Source organism: Gallus gallus, chromosome 6, assembly GCF_016699485.2.
Source record: "Gallus gallus isolate bGalGal1 chromosome 6, bGalGal1.mat.broiler.GRCg7b, whole genome shotgun sequence".
Lineage (NCBI taxonomy): Eukaryota > Metazoa > Chordata > Aves > Galliformes > Phasianidae > Gallus > Gallus gallus.
In genome coordinates this window covers 21,909,871-21,926,449 of record NC_052537.1, presented here as the reverse complement: position 1 = coordinate 21,926,449, position 16,579 = coordinate 21,909,871, and the positions used below count along the sequence as shown (strand labels likewise).

The window sequence follows — 16,579 nt, the reverse complement described above, 5'->3', positions numbered from 1 at the left end:
AATAGGGGTACTCCCAAGCATATTGAGGAGGTCCTACGTATGAAGGTTACAACAGTTCAGTTTCTTGGTGTGCCGATTCAAAAGCCTTAAACCGGAAAGGCACCGCTGTGTCCCTTTGGTATCACCTCCCAGGCCAACATTTTTGTCTTGACTAAACATTAAAGCTATAAAATAAGCAAGACAAGAAGGTAGCTCCGCTTTCCTGTATTTTAAGTATTTAAAGCTATCCTTCTCTGCTCGTTATGGCCAATCCACTGTACTTGTCCAAGGAGTGCCAAGTTTCTCCAGCCTCTCACTGTTCTCACTGCACACAGCGGAAATGCATTTGTGCTTTAGTTTGAGCATGTTTAAGAGCATGTCTCTCATTAGGCAAAGACCTTGGATGTATGGTTACATGACCTTACTACAACACAAGGATTTTAATAACTAATGGCAGAAATTTCCTTGAGTACGTATTCATACTACAAACGTAGAAGAGATTTGTGAATATAGAAAGAGATCAATGTAACACGCCATTCCTTCCTACTGCAAAACAGCCATGTACCCCTCTACTACGTAACTTGCAGTTGGCTTCCGAATACATCCTCCTACCTGCACAGAAGAGACATAGATGGCTCAGAGTTTGCACTAGATGTTACATGAATGAAAGAGTTACATTAAAAGTCAGCCTTCCTCCACGTGCCAAGAAGTAATCGTGGAGAAGTATTCCTACAGAGCATAGTTTCAATTGATGTAATTATAGTCCACATCTTTTTCTAAAGACAGCTTTCTTAAAATTTCCACTTTGTAGAAGCAAAAACTGAAGCAGTGCTGCTGATGAGTCAGTGTCTGAGCTTTTGATGTTTTTTAAGTGTAGACCTGAAAAGGTAGATGTTCTGCTGCTTTGATAATCTCATCTGTTCTCCATGGGTATATCTGATCCTAACAGACAAGGCCTTTTGTTGGATTAGCAAGTATTGTATCAGATCTGAATTCTTAACATACTCAATTTGTGTATCGCAACACCAAAGGTTCTTATGTGCCTCTAACTATCGTGCTGTGGTATGAGTGTTGTTTGCATTTGCAGTTAAGTCACTCAATTAACTTAAATATCAGTGGGACAAGAATGCTGGGACTTCATGGAATTCCAATATTATTTTAATATAGCGTTTGTTGTAAGATATGACCCGTATTATACAAGTATTCCCCCAGAGTGCTCTGTATTACAGTGTTTCCAAATAGTCAAGCTTGAAGCCTAGGGCTTGGTTGTTTATCATGAGACAAATTTATGTGGTGCATACAAAGACTTTGTAACTTTGAATGGCTTTCTAGTGCTTGGAGTGAAATATACAAGCAATAGCTGTGCTGACATGGCAGGCTCTAGTGTGCCTTGATTTCAGAAAATAATTTTATGCTTCAGACAAGGCTATATATAAGATATGCTCATAATTGAGGATGGTAGCTGGCAAAAGCAACGTGAAGTTAGCAGTTCAAACAATATACCACCAAACTTGTACTCCTTTGTGGTTCGGCTTCCTTAGACAGTATACCCCTAAATCCTCCTCTTTAAATGATTCCTAGCTGCTACATATGACTGCTATAACAACTCTTCCGAATTGCTGCATTTTTTTTATTATGACCACAAACCTTAATAATGCCCCTTTGCTCTCAACTGCCTTCATTTTCGAAGTTATTTTCAAAGGCATCATTACCATCCCCACTGCAGTGACAGACAAACCATGGCATGAACTGGAAGTGTACCACATGCTTTCACTTGCCCGAGGTTGTACAACCAACATCTTCCAGACTGCAAACAGAAGATTACTTTTCCAAGAGCACAATTTCATGATGACTTCAAATGACTTCATTAACTTGCAGTGGATTTCTCCCTCTACAAAGCCCCCCAAAATCACTATCTCAAACCATAACTGACAAATGACTCCCCCTACCCCACATCCATCAACATACATCAATTTATCTGTAATTTATCCAAACATAATCCTTTTGTATCAACAGCTGCTACTAAATAGAGAATTTAAATCCTAATTCTATCAAAATCAAGAGGGGTTTCCTTAAGGCCTGAATGCCTACTTCAAATTTGAAGGGGTTTATGGTTTCTGCTAATTTTCTGCTGATAGAGATAGCTTCACACTAACTATTTGGTCTTTCCTTTACTAAGACATTTGTTGGTGCAGTTTGTTCTTGAAAGTATATAGGCAGAAAATAAACTCATTTGGGGGTGAAATGATATGAAATTGTAAACTGGTACTTTACACGTATAGCGTATTTTATCATGGAGAGTGTCTCCTTTTTGAGAAAATAAATTGGAGGTATCTGAACATTAGTTATGCACTGTTAGAAAATATGTTTATTGCATTAGTTTCACTGATTAATTCTTGTTAATAGTGAAAAGGAGGAATTAGAAACTTCATCTCCTTTTTTCTTGAAGTCAAATTTTACAGTTTTCTCTGAATAAAAGCTCATCAAGGAAAGAAACTGGAGTTTCAAAGCAAGTTATGGGATTCTCCCCATGATAGAACTGGGCACCTGAGTCCATACACAGTTCTAATATCTTTTACCCCTTTTAGTTATATAGCCTCCAGAGGAAAGCCTATGTAACTGTACTCTGCTTAGTAGGACCCATATCAGAAGAACTGTCCCATGCTAAGAGGTTTCCAGACTGACCCCTTCTGCTCATGACTATTTCTCCTCAAGTCACAGCTTCTTACTTCTGCTCTCCTACCGGCTCTGTTCTCTTTTAGCACAAGCCCCAGCTGCCTTTAGCCTCAGGCACTCAGCCAGAAATGACTTTGAAGGCCTTCAGCAGCCCTCTGTCTCAGCTCCCATTTTCTCCTAATAATTTCCTACTGCATGGAAACTGTCACAGCAGCAGTTCTTGTGATGCACCCATATTTTGACTGAACTGAATGCAAAGTCACAGTGATGGCTGCATGCAGCCTCTAAAGTTGAAATTGACAGGACTGGGGAAAAAGGAGGGCACTAGCTACATTTGTGGTGCTGATGAGTACCAATAAGGGTTTTTTTTCTATGGGTTTATTAGGCGCAGTTTGCCAGTGAAAATATAGAGTTGTAATTAAACAAGGAAGCTACATAACCTCTATTTCCTCTTGCTTTCAGTTACACAGTTCATGAATCTGTCTCACCTCTGGACTTTGGAATGGAACTAGATATGAAATGCACACTTCCCCAGATACCTCTGTAAAATTCCCTTCTTTCAACCCTAGTGTGACTTCCCCAGCCAAATGCTCTTGCTGTTTCTTTCTCTCTGCCCTTGCTTCAGCCTCCACCCCGTATATATTGTCCTTATTTCTTAATTTCTCTCTGCACAAGCATTTCATAAGAACAATTCCTTGAAAGCTTTGGTATTTTTTTCTTCATTGTTGTCTTTCTTTCTGGCTGTGTCATCTTGCTTGGACCAGTCTTTGTCAGTCTGCCAAGCTACTTCACTAGTTTTTAAACCCAAACCACCATATAGTGCATTATTCTATCCAGAACATCCTGCCTATTAAGCTGTTTATAGAAAACTGGGTGTGATTGTGGTCTACCTATGTTTTAAAATATAATATAGCATTACAGACAAGAGGGTGCTGTGTAATACTGAAACTGTACCGAAGACTCCATGTTTAATGTAGGTAGTAGTGCAGCAGTAGAATCTAGGTTTGCACCAAGCCTGTTTATGAGATTAGCTGTGCTGATTACCTTTAGTATCATTCTACTATGCTGGCAAAATTGCTGGCATAGCTCATCCTAGTGCTGCCTCACATGCATACTCTTCCAAATAAAATTAGGTCTTCTAGGGACATATTAGTTCTCTCAAAATAGCTGTCAACAATAGTGGAATTTGCCAAAACAACAGTAAGACTCGTAGATCGCATCATCTATGGCCTCTGACTGAGTTATTTGGTAAAAGCTAGTAATGGAGATTGGATCTAAATATTTGCTGTTTTTATTTCAGAAAAAGCATGGCCAATTGCCAGCAAAGTAATCCAATAAATTAATTTTCTTGGTCATGGGAAAGATAAAAAAAAAAGTAAATTTTATTTAACCTTCTTCATCATTAGCTTAAAATTATATCCCATGTAGCTGTGTAGAGGGGTGGATATTAAATCACAATGTGACATTGCAAGTACCCAGTCGATATGTTGATGCCAGGGCAAAATAGTTTTGTGTTTAAACTTACACACTGCTCACTACATTAGAATGTGATAGTTGCTTTTCTTTTGGAAGTAAAATATGACAATCAAAACCTCACAAAAAAAAAAAAATCCACAGTGTTAAGGGTTGAGTCAGCATATGGAAAACAGCATCATCAAAATGGGTAACAGGCATTCCCATGTTGTTAAAAATTACTGGCAGTACTTCTTTATTTGAAAATAAGTATTGTTTTTAGTGGCTCTCTTCCCCCCCCCCCCCCCCCCCCCCCCGGAAAATGTCTCTGATCTATTCTACTATTTGATTCTCTTTTTTTCAGTGTTATCAAATAGTTTTTGGAAGTAAAGCTTTTGTAAATAAGTAGCTGAAAAGTTAATCAAGAGTAATGGAGTCAAGTTTTAGCTCTGCTTGGTGAACTTAGTTTTAGAAGAAAACACTTAACCTGATCAAAAGTCCCAATTAACTATATTCAAGATGGTAATGGACCATAAAAGGTATAGCTGAAACACTTCTAAACATTGTAAGAATTCCAATGCTATGGCATTCTGCTTAATGGACGAGTATACTCTGGAGTTTCAGTGTTGCAGGCAGTTCCAACCTTTGGACCAAACTTAAGGGGGGGAAAAAAAATAAGGTTTCAATTTCTTGTGGAATGGAAACTGAAAAAAATGATGATGCTTGGAGTTCAGATCATCTTACGTCAACACAGTGCAATATTAACTGCAGTGATATTTTTGACATTTAAAAAATTTGAATGTTTCCTTTCAGTTTGTTGTGTCAGTATGGTTCAGGATTATAGTGTAGCAGGTTACTGTGTGAGGAAAATTTGTGACCCGCTCTATTAGATGTATTTAACGGAAATGCTTCAAAACTACTTATTTCATAGGTAAGAATTTGTCTACCAGAATCAAAAGTCACTTGTAGCTGTCTTCTGCAGATGATTTGTCAGTCCCTGATAGTTAGAAAAGTATGCATCTTCTCACTACATTGTTTTTTCTTATACACTTCATGTATTTCTTAAAGTGATGGTTGCATTAGTGGACTGGTTTTGTATAACAACCTTTACTGTCTAAATACAAGAAAGTACATTACAATATGATAGATAAGGAAACCTCTTCATCATCTCCTTTATAAAGCAAATGTCGGCAGATAAGAATTAGAGAACTGATGGAAAATAATAGCTGAATTTCGTAGTATTTTCTTATTTGGCTCTGGGAACAATCTTAAATTTTTGGTAGAATGCAAAAGGATCATGCATACAATGTAAGTTTGCTTTATGGTAGCTATATTAAACTACTGAAGAGTGAAAGAAGGCCAGAAGTTGTGATAGCATCTTTATTCCTAATCTGTTAGTACATATACTTCTGACGAATTCATTTTCTAATTGTAAGTGAAGATGTGCCATGCTGGTTTATGATCTCAACAGAAATGATATGCTACACAGTAAATGCATGAGGAAGAATTAAAATAATGCCTTCTAGGTCAATAATAGAAAAACATGAATGTGTCTTCATGAAGTTTAATTCACGGGTAAATGGGCGAAGTGCCCATTAATACAAGTAGGCAGACTAGATGGCTAAATGATTTGTTCGTCTTGAAATATAGACACTGGCAACTGTACAAGAAGTACAGAAGCAGCTAAATGCCACTGAAAGTGCAATTATGCAGCCAATTTAATGTAATCAAAAGAGTAGGTCCCTTTCTTCCACCCTCTCAATCCCTTGCTTACCCTAGGACTCATTGCTCTCACACTGGCATTAGGGTTCCTAAAGCCACACAGTGAGCTGAATGTGATCCTGCTGATACCTAACCTGGCAAAATCAAAAAAACATTTTAGTGTCTAAGGTCAAAATGAGAGGTTCTCTTTTAAATGGTAGCCTGTGTAGGATGGTGGGTATAATTATAGGGACCAGAATGCCTCTCTGAAGTTCTAATAAAATGTGATCACTTACATAAAAATAAGTAGGTAGATCCATGAGTAACTGATGCATCTGGTTCACTCACAACTTCTCTGTTAGTTCTGTACCTGTGCCACCCCCCCATCTGTGGATATGATGCTTCTGTTGCTGGAGGAAAAATACTTTCAGTCCAAGTACAGAAGGGTTGATTTTGAGCAGATGTGTCAAAATGTGTCCATTTCCCTACACCTTTCTTCTTTTGATTCTAAACAGATGGTGAAATGACTTCCACTAAAGGGAATTTGAATGTTAAAGGCATTCAGTTTAAAAATATATGATAATTTAATGTTGAGGGCACAAAAAAAAATTTTTTTTCCTATAAACATTACGTGACTTGACCAAAAGTACACAGAAGAAACTAGTTGCTACACTTCAGTTGCTAAAAAGTAAGTGAAAGACTGGAAGTCCAAAAACGGTTATGCTTTAGAGGAGAACAATGGAATTTCAGTCTCTTTCCAGCTCAAGCAGTTCTGGAGAGGAAACTGCTTGAGAGGGGACAAATCTTAGAGAACAGTAAAAAGTACAGGGCCATAAAGAACAATTCAGAAACCATGCTGAAAGTCCAGCTACAGGCTTTTTCTTCATGCTGAGCAAGTATGAATACAATCAGTATCAGTATACATCTACCCAGCCTAACTAGCACTTATTTACATAAAAGCTACTCCTGGAACACGTCTTAGTGATTTACAAATACTGGGAAGCATTAAGACATCTGGGCATATTTTGTCATTAGTAGTAGGCTAATTGGACACTGCTTAATGCCATTTGTAGAAGATCTGCTGTGTTTTGTTTGGTTGTCAGAGCTCTATTTTGTACAGCAAATGCAGCCCATTATGCTTATAAATGTGCTCTGCTTTAAGAAGAGTTAAGAGGCTGTTTAGAAAAGCCTCCCTTTCCTCAAGTGCACACAAAGTACCTTGCCTTCAAACTATGGAGACTATAAAGTTTCCAGTCCATAGGAAAAGCACAGCATGTTTTACTCTTTTGCAATCTCTGAACTTTTTAGATTAAAATGAGTACATTAGAAAATGTATTTCATTATGACACTGATGAAGACTGCACTCAGGTTATGAAGTCAATTTATTCATCTCATGTCAGTGATTAATGTGCCCACTTTAGCAAGACCTCTAAACAAAACTTAGGTACATAACTAACATTATGGAAGTGGAATTAATGTACAGTCCATGCATACTCAGAATGAGATTCAGCCTTGATCTGAAAGGAGGAAGCAGTTCTTCCAAAATCAATGCCACTGGAAGGGCTCCCATTATCTTAACCCTGTAGATTAATCTGTATATGTCTGTAGAGAATCGGGGCTCCTTGACCGTGTCCCAGTAAGATCTTCTCATTGTGCAGAATTCCCAGTCACCTCAAATTAGTTATACTATTTAATTTCACGTAAAGACTACTTGTGTCAGAGATGTATTATCATAGAATCACCAAGGTTGAAAAAGACCTTCAAAATCATCCAGTCCAGCCATCCACCTTCCATCAATATTTCCTCATTAAACTATGTCTCTTAGTACAGTATCTAAGCATTTCTAGTACGCCTCCAGGGATAGTGACCCCATCACCTCTCTGGGCAGCCTATTCCAGTGCCTGACCAGTCATTTGGAGAAATTTTTCTAATATCCAGCCTGAACTTCCCCTGATGCAATTTGAGGCTATTCCCTCTAGTCCTATTCTTGGTTACACAAGAGAAAAGACCGACCCCCACTTCACCACAATCTCCCTTCAGGTAGTTGTAGAGAGCAATAAGGTCTCCCCTGAGCCTCCTCTTCTCCAGACTGAACAATGCCAGTTTCCTCAGCCACTCCTCATAAGACTTGTGCTCCAGACCCCCTTAATACGCCTTTACATTCTTTGCATTTTTATTTATCCTGTGTTGGTACTTACTACTAAAAGAGAGATAGACAGCTTCTTTGTGAAGATTACCTAGAGGGCATGTGAAGATGAAAAGTGTAATCAATATTTAGCCTTTCTGTGCCTCTGTGTGTACTGTGTAAACACAAACCTGCTCTAATTACTGTTTTTGCCTTTAGACAAAGTAGTGGATGATTGAAAAGTGAGCAGAATAGGATGTTCAGATGTTTTGTCAAGTGGCTTTTTTTGAAACTAAAATACTTCTAGTCATTTCCTCATGTGCAACTTACAAACACAGCATTAGACAACTGTAGTTTGTGCTTCCTCTCAGATAGATGTCTGTAACTGACCTCTCATTGTATGTAAGCCTCTCTCAAATTTTCCTCATAGCTTTGAGATAGCATTAGAGATAAAGATCAAAGTGCCTTCACTTGATAGCTTGCTGTTGCAGGTTGCCTCCTCTGCCATCATGAAAGGCATTGCAGGGTGTGGGCAGTGACAAGTGCAGATATGGGACAATAGCACGCTGTCCCAGACCAGCAGCAACTGGAGCAGCCTTACGGTACCTCATACAGCTATATCTGTATGCACTGTACACACATCACAGCCATAGAAAATACCAGCTGCTGCTTATCCAGCTGCTGCCAGACTGCATTTCTTTGCAAGGAAATTGTACTCTCGCTGTTCTAGGTGGCATGTGACATTGTGGCATGTGCAAGAGACACCTGGAGGAGGCCTAAAGAGCAGAATTAGATGTTTTCTGTAGTTGGGAATTTTCTTTTCCTTTCTACTGAATAATTAGAAGGAAAGTGAAAGGGAAGAACCATTTTGTGTAATTAATTGAGTTGGTTTAGATTTCATAAAGTTTGAAAGTAATAAAAAACTACATCTTATGAAGCTCTCATCCAGCTCACTGAGGTCTGTGTTCTTCCACAAAGACTATACTAGTGGTAATGTGTTGATGGAAGCTTCTGTATTTACTTTGGGAAGACAGATCAAGAGAAGAGCTTCAAGCTTTCCACGATCTCAAGTGATGCTTTTACAAATTCCCCACTACGTGAGCAAGTTTTCCCCCAAGCAAGCAGGATTCTTTCCCTTTATCCAGCAACACTGTCCTTCTCAATTTTGTCAGCTTCACATCTGTTTATAAAACTAAAAGGTAATAGAAACATAAAATAAAGATCAGCTGGGGAAACCACAGTGGAATAAATGAGCTGTGGGGAGCAGCAAAGGTGGGGGCTGGGTATGCTGTTCTTTATCTAGCTTCACACGTACTTTTTTTGAAATAACAAGAGTAACTGTAGTTGTTTTTAATTTTTTGCTTTTCTTCTTGTAGTAACTTAGCTTTTATTCTCCAAATTCCATTATACTTTTCCATGCTTTGTTGATGCTTTTTTTAATGGATCTTTGCTTTAAGGCTTCGTAGCTAAAGCAGGTAGGTGTTTGTTGGTAGTGTTGTTGTCTTTTTGTTTGTTTGTTTAATTTAGGTCTAAGACTGCACTTAGTAAATCCTGTTTGTTCAGGTTCCCAATGCTAAGCGTTTGAATTTGTCTGGGAAAGTAGAAATAACTACTTTGTTTTACTTGATCTGTAATGCTGCCTTTCTCGAGACAATGAGGCAGATGAGAGCTATGCCCAAAGTGAACTTTTCTTATCTGAAATGACTGGAGGTAGTAACTATCTTCAGAAAAATAGACTTTCTAGACACAGAACAACAGAGTGCCCTGCCTGTGACAAACAGCTGTACCCAAAGGGTCGTAAGAATTTAACCCAGAGAGCAAACTGACTGATTTACAGTGTGACTTCTCAATCAATTAATATTCTGAAGCCAGTGCAACTTTATCTGTTAAAAATCTAACTGAAGTTAGGAGAAGAAGAAAGAATATGCAGGCCAATTAATAATTCAGTGTATTAATATTTCTTAAAGTTTTCCTTACATAGCCTCTGTCTGAACACATCCATTCACAGTGCTGCCCTTTCTTTAACTAAAGTAATTTCTCCCAGAGTGCAGATAAGGATTTTTCAAGAGGCACAACAGATAAGTCAGACAGTCCTGTAAGTGCTAGAAATCTAAGGTGTAATTCTAGCCCTCCAGATAACACAAGTGTGCATGCTTGTAATATTGAAGACTTCCTGTGAGCCATTTAAAACTTGTTTTTGTTTTTCTCCTGCTCCCTACTGATGCTTCAATCACATCATCAGTACCACACCCAATAGCAAGTTCACACATCTGTGCTTGTAGGCAGATGCACAAAAGCAGTGTGTGTCCAATTCCCCTTCCCAGGACACCACATAGTGTATTCTTGCAGTAGTGCGGTGGTGTCATTTGCTGCTGGCCTTCCCTTGCCATGTAACAGAGCCAGCAGTACAGATAAAATGCTGACACCCAGAGTGTGTGCTGGAGATCCAATGTAATAAATTCGCAGCCTACAAAGAGCAGAAGCTTACTGCTCCACACACAGCAGGGCCCTCTCTGCTCCCAGCAGCACTTGGTGGCCATGGCCATCACCAAGGCCACACTCTTTCTTCAGGCTTCTGAAATCTTCATGGCTTTAATTTTTCCTGACGGCATGTCATGGTGAGGTCTCCCCTGAGAGCTCCTTGCAGCCCAACTTGTACCTCTGTGCCACAGGGTGACACAAGACTTGCTTAGAATTACCAACCCCCAGTGCACAAACACGAGGTTCCCTAGGCTGGATATTAGGAAAAACTTATCTGAAAGAGTGGTTGGGTACTGAAACCAGGCTGCCCACAGAGGTTCTGTAGTCACTGTCCCTGGAGGTGTTCAAGAAACATGTAGGTACATAGGGAAATGGTTTAGTGGGCAATGTTGGTGGTATTTGGATGGTTGGACTGGATGATCTTAGAAGTTTTTTCCAACCTTAATGATTCTATTATTCTAAACGGAATTTCCCAGAAGATGTAGATTATCCCCAGTCTTTCTAAATATGTATATTTGCAGATGCATGAAGACGCTTAAAATACAAATAGATACAATTTCTCAAAAATTACTCGTTACGGAGAACTGTCTGAAAATAAGATACTCCTCCGGTCCATGGGCTCTGTAACTTGTTGCACATCTGAGTCAAAAGTTCACTGCATGCTTTATTCTTCAGATCATTTATATCTTCTTTCATATTATTTTAAATTTAGAATGCTTTTGTGGTATAACTAACATGCAAGAACATCAAAAGCTTCCATCTGATTTCCAAGTAGGTGGATGTGTCACCTGGGCCTATCCACTGCTTTTCACGTCACGTACATTCCTCATATTCTGAGCTGTGACCAGATCAAAGAGAGGGTGGTTTTGTTCCATTTTGCTTTTATCTCAAGGCAGCTCTGCCAGTCCTTGAGTGCAGCTAGGTATTTTGTGACAAGGCAAGTCCTCTTTTCAGGCTATATTGTATTGACAATGATGAGGTAGTGACCTTTTTTCAACACACTAGATAATTCTTAATTGCTGGAGGTCAAAACTGATAAGAAAAATAAAGCAACACAGGGCTATAAAGCATCCCCTTTTGGAAAGGTTTATTCCTAAACTTAGAAAGGAAATGCCCTTCTTTCTCCTCCTCTCTCAGGCATACTTTCTAGTAAACTATACTCTGAATCTTACCACCAAGATGAATTAACATACTGTAAAATAATCTTTTTTTTTTTCCTCAGTACTTTTGTTGCTTTAGGTAGGTAAAAATAAAGCCTTGTGTTTAGTAGTTGATATGTTTTAATATATAGGGAGTTCAGAAATAAGAAACCTGAGCTTGATCTCCCCTGGGCTTTCATTTAAGTCATATGCTAATCAGTGACTATACAAATCTTTACTAGAATATAGGAATTTCTCTATGTCCAAAGGGTAGAGCAAGAATAAAGTAGTGTGTTGGTCGATTTCTCTGAAGCCAGAAAGCCAGAGGAGAGCATGAAGACATCATGTACAGGCCCAGACTAGAGTAACAAGTAATACTTCAGCAAGTAATACTTCAGTTGTATTCACAAAGTCCCATACAAAAACAGGAAAACCTGCCAGATTTATTTGAATGCATTTTTGCCCTTTTTCTACTGTTAGTAGAAAAATTCCTTTCCAGAACAAATAGCTAACCATTTGTTGTGAAATGTTGTCTGCTAAGTACTTCATAAATACCTGTTGTTTCACTTGACACAATGCTATCAATTACTAGCACTTCTTGTTAGTCTCCAACAATGAAGATAAAAGATTTCTACCTTCAGCATCCTAACAGACAGAGTAATTCCAGAACTATTTAAAGAGAAACTACATTCTGAAAGACTTTATCCAGTAACTAGAATATAGGAATTGTAGTTGTCAGGGAGTTATTACCTGGAACAGGCCCAACCTGTCCAATGAACTAACTGCTTGACTGCCCACTGTTGTGGATCTGTAAAATACAAATGTAAGCGAAGGAAAGAAGTACAGCTGAAGGATTTATTGAATGGTCTTATTTGTTGTTCCCTCCAATATTCCTAATGTGTTTTCCAGAAACAAACTTTTTTAGACACACTTAGAGCCAAGACTCTTTAACTTGTCATTTGCATGCCAACAATAATCAGCAGAAGTTTGAAACAATCTGTTTTATGCGCATTGAGTCCCTGAACAAAGGGTCCCATCTAATCATAACTGACTTGGATCTCAGAATAGCTATTGCTGAGAAGTGTTTTCAGAGATTAACAGACACAGAATACACCTTAATCTTCAAGCTAATTTTACATAAGAAGGTCTCAGGCGAAGTTGAATGAAGAGTTGGTGATTATAGCTAAGAAATAACTCTTAAGTTTGGCCTCTTAATTATCTTTACTTAACTGCAGTGCAAGATAAAACTAGCATTCTTTATCTTAATTTATAGTATTCTGACTGAGATCCTTAGATGTTTCCAGTACCTGTTAATCCCAGGAGAATAACTGGAGAATAATCAATAGTTGTTAACAAGGTCCTGACTCAGAAGTGTTGTGAATTATATTGTAGTTTTGTACTTGAGGCAAACAAAGGCTGTCTGCATTGGGCCATGGTGGACTGCACGTCCTAGATGTGGCTGCTGCCCTGTTCAATCCCTCCTTCAAGGAACCTCTTAAACTGTTTTCCTATGTAAAGTATTTGAGAGACAGACAAGAAGTGTAAGAGAGCCAATCAGATGCATAGATTCATGCAAAATATTCAGTGTATAAATTACCTTCCATACTTTTTCTTCATTTTTCTGGAATGACTTTCAGACTCTTAAGGTCAGGAGACTCTTTGTGACCCAATCCTCATCTTTTCTACTGTCCCTCTAAAATCACCAGTCAGACAGATTGTTGTAAAACTTACAAACTGTAAGTCTGTATCAGCTTTCCTGTCAAGAAAACTCAGCTTTTGTTCACTAACTGAACAGACTGGTTTTTGCAATTTGTTCAGCTTAATGATTCAAATGAGGTCCCACTTGAACTGAAGATAATCCACATCTGATGACTTACTACACTCACCACTGTAATAGTGCATTGGTTATCTGCTTGTGCTCACAGGCTCAATTTGAGTCAAGCTGTCCAGGGACAACAAACTTAGTGTTGCAGCAACTCATGTGAGAGCTATGCAACTTTAAGAAACGAAAAAATCACAAATATGTGTTAGATATTCCCTAATTTATCACAATTTTTACATACAAAATTAAGTGGGTTCAGAAATTTGAATAAACGAGTCTAGATAAGCTTTTGTTTCAGTTCAGCTGCATGGGAAAACTCCTTTTCTCCTTTTTTTTTTTTTTTAGAATAATGCTGTAACTTTATTTTCATAGAGTTATGAATGTCAGAGATGAAAAATAAGCAACATTCAGATTTAAATCTAGAGATGGGCTAAACCAAAAATCTATCTCTATCAAGCCATACATACTGGAAGAAAAATAACAGGTTCTTACATGCATTTCTCCTGAAAGACTGCCAAGACTTTTCAAAAAGGACACAAACACCTGCAAGCAACTATTCTCCCCAAACTAGAACTAAACCATTTAAATCTCCTCTCATTCTTTTCATTCCTCATTACTTTTCATTTATAGGCACTGCCAGGTGCCAGCTGGGGCACAGAACAGAAACAGTCAACTGTAGAAGATGGTTATTTGTGATATTTCAAGCATGACCAGAAACTGCATTTATTAGGGAGGGAAGGAAAAAACAAATGATACACAGAGAAAAGCAGAAGATCTGAGATCTTCAGTCGAGATTTGCAGATTTAATAAATTTTGGTTTATCACCCAGGTTTTCTCATAGATGTAGTGCCTTATTGCATTAAATTGCTCTGAGTATTTTTGCTGGGCATTGTTTTCTCAACATCTATAAACAATTTAATATTATTTTTAATATCAGCACTTAACATTATATCTTTTTGCTGTAAATTAATAGTGTGAGCTCTGAAGTAAAGTTACAGATGTGTTAGTAAATTACTTTTCAGTTCTCTTTTTTTTTAATTAGTTGAGAATCTAAAGGAAATAGGTTGAATTGCTCTTCAAGGAAAGTCATGCAAATATTTAGGCTTTAGGAATACCCTTTATGTATTAGAGACATGACATCTTTTAAATCCAATTTCCTTTTAAAAAGTTATTTTAATATTTTAGAGCTCCAATTGCCAAAGACAAAGATGGAAGGTAGCTTTTCTTTTTTTTTTTTTAACTGAAGCTCAACTTGTTACTCTATCTTCTGCATATTATGGTTTCAAGTTTAAAGAAAGCATTAAATAAGGGCAAGAAAACTTTGATTTTACTTGTCTTTGTAAGTAAAGATTCTAACATTAATTTGTTAGCCTAATTTTGCTTCAAAGATGAGATAGGTAAAACAATGAGATTGGCATTGATGAGACAATTCATCATGGAAAGAGTAGAAAGCCAAATTTTTAAAAGTACTTTTTGTTTCTCTTTGTTGGTTGAGATGAAACATTCATCTCTGGTCTAATGCAGGATTCTTTAATTTAGATAACAGGACAATCATAAACTGTATGAAAAACTAAAAAATAAAAAAATAAAAAAATCAATAGGAGTTTTTTCTAAGATGCTCAGCTTTCTAATAGGTTTCACAATAAAAATCAGGCTTTGCAATAAATTGTATCAGTGCTCCTTGAAATTGCCTTCTTTTCAGTGACTTTTTCCCTAAATGAGAAAGGTAAGAGGCATTAAAAATTGATATCTGCTGACTAAAAAACAAAAAATGAGATATTAACTTTAAATTGACCTGATTACAAATTTTCAATGAGGTCAGTGCAGCTGATGAGTAAAAACTATATTTGATTCCAGATATCAGTTCATGTAATTGGAGTCCTGAGATCATGCGTTTTCACAGCTGAGAGCTGGAGGTACTCCAATGGCTTTTCAGATTCTGAGGCTGGAGAATGTGTCATGTTCCCCCCCCCCCCCCCCCCCCCCTCCTATTACATACTCAAGCACTGTGGGAATTAGGTAAATGTCCATTGATTAAAAATGACTCATGTAAATTGGAAAAGGTTCCCGTTATTGCTGTGGAATGTTGTAAAGTCAGTACTGAACAATGTGCTAATATTGAAATATTCTAACCTATTAGCTTAGGCAATTGTTTTCTTTCTTGATGCATTTGCTTAGATTGATGATTTAAACCACACTGAACTGCATAAAGGAGAAGAATAGCACAAATCATGCCAAAAAGCTCAGTTAAAAAGGGAGGAAAACTTCATACACAAACAATTTTAGCAACTGAACTACTTACTGTGTATACATAACGCATTTTTGATGCACAAAAAAATATTGCTTACACTTACTGTATTTTTCTTAATTTATATTAGGGTATTTAACTACATGGTAATCTTAATGCTGATTTTATTTAATATTTTACAGGAAGCTTCAAAAGATGGTGCATGATATCAAGAAAAATGAAAGTGGGATAATAAACAAGTTCAAAAAGTAAGTTTGAAATGTTACTCCTAGTTTTCTCTATTTGCAAAAGTCAGCTTAAAGTGCCGTAACGTTATACTAGTGGTGATGGGACCATGTTATCCTAGAAGGATTTATTTCAGTGTATGTAAAGAAATTCAGTCTAGACTGTGACGTGCAGTATTGTTGTCATTATTGAGCCTCCCACAGTAGCTGCAAAACTGGCCTCCAAAAGGAGGCTGTGTTGTAGCACTGAAAAATGGTATTTAGGTAAAACACATTTTTGTCTGTTTTGAGAATTATTGTAGCTTTTCCTTAAGCCACTGTTTAAGTTACCTGCTGCAATTAAGCTTTAATTGGAGCTCCACCTTGAACCAACTGATCAGGCATCATAGAATTCCCGTAAAAATGCTATGTTCTCCTGTATAGCAGTCACCTAAAACAAAAACCACCTAAATTCCCTAATATTTTCATCTCAGTAAGAAGTGCTAAACAGCATAAATATTGATGTCACATACACAGAAGTATCATAAAATATTCATGTGTCTTATACATAGAAATTCCAGTAATTCTGCATCCTTGTCAAATGAGTACCCCATTCACTGTTTCCAGTCAAACATCTATTTAAGCTGTTTAGCACACTTATTGCAAAACTCACTTGAACTGAACTTCCACTTTGATGCAATTTTCCCATATTCATATGTCTTTCTTCACATGAGCCATTCAGTACTAAGGACT

The 16,579-nt window shown here is 37.5% G+C and overlaps 1 protein-coding gene across 15 annotated transcripts in view; it reads left to right on the top strand.

The window, feature by feature from the left end:
- The window catches only part of SH2D6 (SH2 domain containing 6), a 96,117-nt gene that overhangs the window by 55,264 nt on the left and 24,274 nt on the right, over positions 1–16,579 (top strand). For all 15 annotated transcript variants that reach the window (XM_046942733.1, XM_046942732.1, XM_046942731.1 and 12 more), the window contains one exon: positions 15,806–15,871. In XM_046942733.1, the coding sequence (XP_046798689.1) occupies positions 15,806–15,871 (66 nt within the window). The remainder of the gene's footprint in view (positions 1–15,805; positions 15,872–16,579) is intronic.